Below are 9,519 nucleotides of genomic sequence, written 5' to 3' on the forward strand. Positions count from 1 at the left end.
GAGAATCCATTTTAAAAGTTTGTTTGTGACTCTTTCATATATTCTTGTGACCCACTTTTGGGTCACGACCCATGGGTTGAGAAACGCTGGTTTGCCCACTAGAAGCTGTGTTTAAGCTGCCAGCTCTGCTCACAGAAGCCAGTCCTGGCTGCCAGACAGGAGCGAGTTTTGGTGCTGTCCAATCTGGTGGGAGACTCCTCACCAGTGATCACAAGGACCTCACCAGTGATCACAATACAGCCACTGTGAAATGTGCTCTATCTTAGGAGTGCAGGTGCTGCAGAGAGAGGGGTGTTGCAAGACTGGGAAAGAACGAGGCAGTATCCAGGCCAGGAGACTCCGACAGGAGCTGGGCTGTGCTGGCAACATTCATCCCATGTCCCCAAGGGGCTACATCTCGAGCTGGTGTTAGCCAGCATCACTCCATGCAGCTCCACTGATGGATACCCCAGGAGGATCTGGCCAGGACCAGCCTGGTGATAATCTAAAAAATGCTCAGCTTGTTTCATTTTTGGGAGAAGCAAAGGGCTCTGGGGGAACTTCACTAGGGCAATGCTTGGAACATGAAAGGGGAGCTTTCCCAAGCTGTGACTCACACCCCCAGCTGCCTTTGCACAGCTTGGCACTGGGACCCAATCCCTGCCCTGCCCTGAACTCAGTGTCAGGCATTTACAATTGTGCAAAGAACTAGTAATGACCTCTGATTCAGTAGGATTTCTACCCCCACTGAATGAGTGCAATGGTTACCCCATGCTAAGAGGTGCTGGGAAGTCAGGCGCTTCCTATCCACTACTTGGGGAACTCTTGTCCCTCTCTACAGCCCTGGGTTTGCTATCCTGGAAAGGGAGGTTTCTTGGTGCTCTAAGAGGGCTTCAGAGATAAGGATGTGGACAAAAGTGAGAAGGCCTATGACATTCCCACCAGCCAGCCAGGGCTTGCATGAGGAAGCAGGATGGCAAGGATGGCTTAACAGAAATCAGAGATTTAGGGAAGAGAGACATGGGGCAAGATTATTCCACAATAACCAGGGAAATGACTTTAGAATTATGATCTGGATCAAAACCAGCACCCTGGATGGGAAAGTTGGTCCATTCCCAACCCCCTGACCTACGGTGCCATTCCCACTAATGCTATTGGAATTAGCCAAAAAAGAAAAACAAATAATCAGTGTAATTTCCTGCCTCCGGGGAGTGCCCTGTGCATAGGAGTTGCTTTCCAGGCATGGCTGCTGCACAGATTGAAGATGCAGATGAATGGGATTAATAGCACAAGGTTAGCATTTAATCAGGAATCATGGGGTAGCAGAGAGTAATCGGCTTGGCCAGTGTGTTTTCTGATTCTGCATGTGCCCGTGTAGCTCTGTTATCTTCTGATTTCTCTGGAATAAGAAGGCTTCCTGCTGCAGGAGTTGGAAAAAACACATGGAGGGGATTTAAAATCTAGTAAAGAAAGTGATGTGGGGAGGGGCAGAGGGAATAGAAAGGAGTGGTGGCAAGATACACCCACCTTCAATGTGCATGCGGGGTCTGCCCAGGCTTATGCTACACCCCTGGGTGGGACAGACAAGAGTGGTGGTACATGGGGCTTTATTGCTATCTGAGTGAGACCTGGTCTGAACAAACCCACTTCAGCAGAAGATCAGAGACAGGCCAAGAAGAAGCAACTTCACAGCCTGGCTCTTTTAAAATCTGCTCCTCTTACAGCACTCCTCAAAGAAACCCTATATACACCACTACTCTGATTCTCTCCAGTCGGCATCACAGAATGAGTCAGTGTTAGAGCCCGAGTCCCGGTTTCCATAGCCATGATTTAGCCAGGAGGTCATGTCTTGCTGCCCTTGTCCAGAGAGCAGAGTAGGGATGGAGAACAGTCATCTAGGTGGAGTTTCTCTTTGTTCAGGCTTGAGGTGTGAGGGATGAGAGAGGAGACGGCTTCTCAGTAAGCTGGAAGAGGCATAATTCCTCAGCCCTGGAGATCCACAACCACAGGTCTGAGAAAGGCTGGAGGGCGAGCCAAGAAAAGATTGTCCTGGGAAATGCCGCCCTTGATAAAACATCCCAGCCCTCCCTAATGCACATGCCAAGCTCACATGCCAGAGATAAACTGAGCGCCACACATGCGGCCAGGGATTTCATTTCAGGCTTTCACTGCTTATGAAGATGCTATCGGGTGTCTGATAATTGAAAAGTGAAAAGTAATAAGGTATTTAACACTTGGTGCCTGGGGAGCCGTTATTATGAATTACCCCCCACACCCTCCCAGGGTCTGTTGTAACTGGAGCTGGGTGAATACTGCTAAATGGTAATAAGAAACATTCCTTCTCCCATTCCCCCACAAACAGTTGTCCAGTTCCCCCAGGCTCAGGCCCCTTTCCCTTCAAAAGAAGCACTCGGAGGACTGGGGTGTTAGTTCTGGCTCTGCCGCTGGCCTGCTGGAATGGCCCTAGGCAAGTCACTAATTTCATCTCCACTTATGCTAAGGTCATCAGGGCAGGGACTCTCTCACTAAGTGTCTACAGACCCTAGCATGCCGAGGCTTATAGGTGCCCCTGTAAGATAAATAATATTCCATTTCCTCAAAGGACTTTTGCCCATACACAGTTGGGAGGATGGCCATTCCATTCTGCTTCATGACTGGCAGTGGGGATCCAGATACCAGCCAGATCCTACATTATTTATTCCCCAGTAAGGGAGCAGAAAAAATGCCCCACTTCTTTCCAGCCACAATTCCCATCTATCCTAAGTAAGTAGTCAGCAGCCAGTCCTCAGGATGCAGTATCTTCTCCCAGACTGACTGCTGAAGGTTATCAATATTAATAAGAACCCAAACTTACTCATGGATAATTCAGGAACAGAAGAAAGGATTTATGTCTGTGGGATAACCAATTCCCCATTCACCTGTCTCTCACTATCAATCCCTGCACCTAATGCACCTCTCCAACACTGATGTAGCTCCGCTGACTTCAGTAAAGTCACTCCGGGCTTATGATGGCCGATTTCAACTCTCTGTTCTCACCCTCTCTATATGGTAGAACACGTCTGCGGAAAATGGCCCCAGCCAGTGGCTCAACATTAGTCTTAGCTGAGACCAAACTGTACCTCAACTGTGGTCCCCACTTGCACTATAACTCTGGGGCAAGATTTTCAAACATGATTCAGGAACACAGGTACCATCTAGGCTGCAGGCTACCACTATGCCTGCAGGCATTGATGACAATATAGTGATTTCTTATCAATGTTTAGTGATACTTGGAATATCAGAGCCCTGGGGAAGATGCACAGTATGTCCCATCTGGTGCACAGCTGCCACTTTAGAATAACTCTCAGTGACCTAATGTCATTGCAAATGAAGCCTCCATCTGAGACACCCACCCCACAGCTGCTTTGGAGGAGGGTCACTGAGCAAAGCTCTGATGACAGGTTCCCAACTACAAGTTTATTTAGCTCCATCTGGGGCAGCGGTGGGCTAAATATGGCCCATGGGCTATACCCAGCCTGTCAAGTGATTCCATCCAGCACGCAGCAGGTCCCTATGCCCCACCCGGCCAAGGTGCTTGGGGCAGCCTGGGCCATGGTGCATGTGGCTGGTCCTGCCACCCCCAAGCGTGGAGGTACTGCCTGGCACAGCCCTATCCCCTCACATGGCTCTCGGGCACTCCTGGAGCTGTAGTCCACGGAGCTGGGCAGCAGGGCAGTGAGGTAGGGGCAGCATGGCAGTCAGATCTGATTTCCTGGCTGCCTAGGAGCAGGCGTGTGCCCTGCTACCGCCAGCATGGCAGGCCCCTAGCCCCATTGCCTGGGCACCCTGGGCCCATTTACCTTGCACCCACTGCCAGGGGCATCAGACAGAGGGGGGCAGGGTCTCCATGGACACCAGCCTGGGACCTCCACGGGCAGGGCACACTTGGCCAAAGGGATGGGATGGGGGCATAGGCAGACAAAGAGCAATGTCCAGGAGCAAGATGGGTGGGCAGGGCTGGGGCCAGGATTGCAGGGTGGTGACGGCACGGGGCCAGGGCCTGGGGCAGAGCTGCAATCCACTCCCCACTTATCTCTGCGACAGGTGCCAGTTTCCTGCCCCGTGGTTCCTTGTGCAACTGGCGCCAGTCGCAGGGACGTGCGGGGAGCCGATCACAGCTCTGCCCCAGGGCCCAGCCCTGCATTCTCAGTGCCCCAAGATCCCAGCGCCAGCTGCCCATACCACTCCCAGACACTGCACCCCACCTGCCCGCAACCCCATCTCATTTGCCCAGCTGAGTGTGCCCTACCCGTAGGGGTCCTGGGCCAGTCTCCATGGAGACCCTGTCTGTCCTCTCTCTCCAGCACTCCTTGCAGGGGTGCAGGGCAGAAGAGCCCAGGGTAGGATAGGATAAATTGGCATCTCCCTGTCCCGTCCCATCCCGTGTACCCCCCCCAGGGCCAGGCAATATAAACAGCTGTGACAGGGGGCTGGGGCAAGTTCAGCATCCTTTCCCACCCCCGCATCCCTGTGCCCTCATGAGCTCACCAAAACTCCTTAAGTAGCCCCTCAGCCAAAATAATTGCCCACCCCTGCTCTGGAGGAAGGCTTCTAACCCAATACCAATAAGACATCACCTCATTTGTAGCCATTGATGGCAGAAAGTGAAGCTTTAATTCAATGGCATCTCTGAAATGAGCTTGGAGGGGCTCAGCCCAGATCTCTGGGATGATTTGGGGGCATATCTGTGTCCAGCCTGGGAATCTGTTTGATGGTGGGGACTCTCTAATGCAGTGGTTCTCAACCTGTTTTAGGCTTGCAACTCCCCTCAATAGACTCAAGGCCTCCCACAGAAAATGCTAGCTCTGGGTTTCCATTGGTTTTTTGATAACAAAAACTTAATAGAACAACTCTTCTGTTGCAAAGAACTCAGAAAGATCACAACAGGTCAGAATGTTTTTTAATGCTACAGATTCCTATCGGAAATCTCTGCGTTCATCGTGTGAATCATGCTTGCACGTCTAGCAGTGCTCAATTTGCATGACACCCCATGGCACCCCTAAAATGATCTCAAAGCACCCCAAGGAGCTATAGCACCCTGGTTGAGAATCACTCATCTAAGGTATCTGTCTGTGATTACAAATACCATACTAAATGTAGTACTTGTCTGCCAGCTCTATTATCTTCTGTCTCTGAAGAGCAGAAAGATGTAAAAGTAGCCTTGCACCTGCTATAAATGTGGAGCATGCTTGGATAAAGAGATGGAGCATGCTTGGATAAAGAGATGCTGCTGTCTTGGACAGCACAGCAGCCTCAGAGGCATGAGACAAAGACCCTGCCTCCCAAAAGGGTGCTTAAGGACCCAAACCCAGCACTGCCATTTCAGGAAGCTGAAAAACTCCTGGGCCCAATGAGCGAGGCCAGGTGAGCAGCCAGCATGGAAGACCTTCCTGGCTGCGGTAGTCTGCATCACAAAACCCCAACAATCCCAGCAGAGAGATCAAGGTCTGAATGGCCCTTGGGGGCTGAAGTCTCCTTTTACTTCTACAGGTTAGGGATCGGGGAAGTTGTGGGACAGCTTGGGGAATTCCAACCTTGGCAAAGGAGTCAATCTCTGGTGCTGATAACTGTGCTAATTACTTCCTGAAGTAAGTTTCATTAGAAACAACAAGTGAACTACCAATATTCTCCGCCCCCACAACCCAGGGATTTACAGGAAAAGCTCTTTGCAACACAGAAACCTGCAAACCGCACTGGCCATTCATTTGTAATCACTTCCAGCTCCCCCCAGCTGCCCTGGTCCCCAAGCTACAAGGTGCCTTGATCAGCTTGGGAGAGTCTGCACGGGAACAGCTGAGCAAGCGCGTCCATTATCCTTCAACAAACTGAGGAGAGGAGTAATTGCATTTTCAAGAATCCAGATGTACTTTTTTCTCCTTGGAAAGGGCCTTTTCTCCCAGGATCCAAGCCCTTAGTTTCTGTCAAATCTCCATCAGACCATCTTTCCCCCCTCCACAAAAGACATCTCTTCATACCTCAAATGCCAGATCTCCTCAAGTCCCTGCCCCTTGTCCCCACTTCCAACAAGTGGTTCACGACAAGAGGGAGAAAGCCACGAAAACTCCCATCTTTTTCAAGGAATCCTCACCCCCAGGTTTTGAGAATTTGGGAATTCTGAATGATATTTTGTCCCGATACTTCCTGGCAGAAATGTTTTAAAAAATCCTGTAAATGAACCTTTTGCTTTTCCAGTACAAGTCACTTGCATCATTCTAGACATATTCAGAAGGAAACAAAAAAAAAAAACACCAAAAAACTTTCATCACATTCAGCAGATTGCTGACAGGGTATTTCTACAGGATGCAGGAAAGACAAAACATAACTGATGCTGCAGGAGAAAGATCTGAGCTCAGAGCTATAGACCTGAAAAGAGCACAAGCACTGGCATGCTCCATGGCCAGGGCGAGAAGTACATCACTGCTGTGGGGATATAAGTGCTGATGGGTTAATATCTAATTTATTTGCAGCCAGTGCTTCCTTCCTAGAAACCAGTTCCTGTCACAAAAATTTAACCCTAGAAAGAGCCTAAAGAGAAAAAAAAAGGAAACTACAGGGAAAGTCTACAAGAGGAAATGTCCTGCTATTCTTAACTTGTTCCTATTTGTAATAATCCCAAGAACCTTTCACCGAAACATGGAACCACCAGGGATAATCAGTCTATGCTTGGTGTAAGAGTACCATGCTCAACTCTTAACATACTTAACTTTCTTAAGTCTGTGCAACACACTTAAGAAAGGAATTTTCTTGCTACTATTTAGTTGGTCTAATAAAAGATATCACCTCTGACGCAAGAGCTTTTGTGTATACTTAACTCTAGACAGGTGAAATTAGATCTACTAGTCTTTCAGGAATCATAGGGTCTCATGCTGTAATCTACTTGATAGACCACATCAGGAAGAGACCAGAAAGCTCCTTCTATTCCCAGCTCTGTCTCTAGCCCTCTGTGTGACTTGGGGCAAGTCATATCCCATACTGTGCATTGGTTTCCTGCTCTGTGAATGGGACATTGGTATTGACCTGCCTACCTGAAGTGAATTTATGATCTCTTTATACTGTGCAATTGGAAAGCATTTCTTGCCAGAACGAGCATAAGGGTGAAATCATTTGAAACTGCCTTGCTCTGTGTGAGTTCAGGCACAAATTCAGTAGCTGGAAGCTGAATGTCACTGGAAGCATTTCTGGGCTGATTCAGCTCCCAAACCAAGACACAGTGGGTGCAAAAACCTTCATGGACTGAAGCACAAGGGAGGAGAAAAAGCGGGGGGTTGTAGGAATCATTGCAAAATGAAGCCTCCAAGATTTATGCAGCTGTTAAGCTGCATATATCCTCCTAAAGCTGAACTCAGAGTGAGGCCTCAGGAGACTAGAGAATTACAGTCATGACTCCGATAGCAGAAGCTGCAAGAGCCATGTCTCACTTCCAGGAGGATGGTGGAGGTACAACTAAAAGAGTCTTATTGAGAGGTATTTCTGGGCTCGGCCTTGAAGAGCAGTTAGTGTGTGTGGAGGGTGTGCGGGGCAGGTGCCTTCAGCTGATCTTGGTGAGGCTTCCTGCCAGGACGCTAAGGCTAAGACTTTGGGGTGTGGGAGGGAAGATGATCATTGTTACAGGCTGTTGAAGACGGCGGAAAATCTTCTTGTCTTGCTCCTTGATTTCCTTCCTTTTCATGTGTGTTTTTTTCCATCGTGCCATTCATATTGTCCCAGTTTCCCTAGGGGTGTTATACGTCTTGAGGTTATATTTAGGCTCACTCTACCAGCACTGGTTTCAGTCAGTATAAGTACAAAGCATTCTGTCAAAGTCATCAGTGTTATGCACGGTAGTATCATTATCACAGTACAGAAAGGGTATGTGCTGTTAACTTTATTTAATGAAGTCGATTTCTCCCCCTCCTAAGGAAAGATGTTAAGCATTTCCCTTCTACATCACTCTTGGGTCTGCAATCCATTGGAGTCTACTTTAGACCTTGAATCGTGCCAATGGAAAACATTTAATTCATTTATATTAGGTTTGGACCCGGTCTCAGTCACTAATGAGCACAGCTACTTCCAAAACCTACCAGCAGTTGGTATATACTTGTATGACAGCTGCTAATTTAGCCAAGACACTAAGGACTGAACCATGGACTTCAGAATGTGACACTAGAAGTGGCAGTAGACAGACGCTGAAGAACTCAGCCACCTTGGGTGCTGATATCAGACCCAGATCCTCTGTGGATCAAGCATAGCAAGAGACCAGTGCTACTACCATCCTTATTAGTGGGCTACAGTGATCCACACTGGCCCAGAAGGAAAGGGCACCTGGATTATCTGGACACCTGATACAGGTGGGATTTTTGCATTACAACAGACTCCCGCTGTGGATCTCAGAGCACTTTGCAAACACTCAGTGTTAGGAACTGTGCTTTGACAACACGAGGCACAAAACTGAAAGGACCTGCATCCCAAGGATTTTACCATCTCAGACAAGCCCAGAAAAGACAGGACACAATGGGAGATACACTCTCTCTCCCCTTCTGTATAATGTTCATGGAGAGTTGGGGTTTTGAGGGGGAGAGGCGACAGCAGAAGGGAGTTTTTAGGAAGAGAAGAGGGCAAGGCCTGACACTGAAATTTGGAAGCTGATCCCACACATGGGACAGAATGACAGCAGATTGATCAAGCGTCTGCTATACAATTAAACCACAAAGCCTCCTCTCACTGGTGTAAGTCAGGAGTAAGTGTATGGGAGTCAAAGCCATCCCACTGCTTTAAAACTGCAGTGAATGGGATCAGATGCAGGGCCCCTGAGTAAGTGTGCTTAGAGAACAGAGGGAAGAATGTGCAAGATAAACTGCTCTGTGCTGTACCCGGCTGTAAGAACCGAGAGTCACAGGATCCATTCCTGTGTGTCCTTATCTAGCTTGTAATTCATAAGCATGCTACCACCAAGAAGCCTCTGGCAAAAGCAGCATCCTAAACAATCGAGTTAGACTTGAGGATACTTGGTCTAATAAAAGGTATAATTTCTGAACCAAGAGTTTTGCACACAATGTATGGGAAGTCACCCCTTCGTATCCTAGACTGGGCACGTTACTGCGCACATCGCACGCTCCAGCAGGAACGGACACAACTCCTGGTGGAGGCAGGAGGAGCGCTTTTGAGAAACAGCTCCATCAAGCCACCTCGCCCTCCGTGTTCATCTCCAAAGACACGGTCACACGTGCGCAGGTCTCCGAAGCAAGTGCTGCTACCCCACCCCAGGCATTTGTCTCGGCTCCCTGACCTCTCTCGGGCAAAGCACCCTTGGGTTGCCAAAAGGCCTCGCGCGAGCCATGGCACGAGAAACGCCGCTGGGAGAAGTCGGCCGCCCAGGACAGCACAGCCGGCTCCTCCGCACCCACCTGCGCCCCTGCCCGGGACAGCTCCCCTTGGCCCGCCCGCCCGCCCCCGGGGAGACCGACTCGGGACCAGGGCTGGGACTTACCTGCCTGCCCCCTGGCCAGGGGCCCCAACAGCTGG

The 9,519-nt window shown here is 49.5% G+C and overlaps 1 protein-coding gene across 1 annotated transcript in view; it reads right to left on the reverse strand.

Annotated features, from left to right (window-relative positions):
* LOC102374479 (discoidin, CUB and LCCL domain-containing protein 1-like) overlaps positions 1–9,519 on the reverse strand; it is a 55,625-nt gene that overhangs the window by 45,498 nt on the left and 608 nt on the right. Inside the window, exon 2 of the mRNA XM_025201956.1 lies at positions 9,485–9,515. Within this exon, the coding sequence (XP_025057741.1) occupies positions 9,485–9,515 (31 nt within the window). The remainder of the gene's footprint in view (positions 1–9,484; positions 9,516–9,519) is intronic.

This window comes from Alligator sinensis, unplaced genomic scaffold (assembly GCF_000455745.1).
Source record: "Alligator sinensis unplaced genomic scaffold, ASM45574v1 scaffold883_1, whole genome shotgun sequence".
NCBI lineage: Eukaryota > Metazoa > Chordata > Crocodylia > Alligatoridae > Alligator > Alligator sinensis.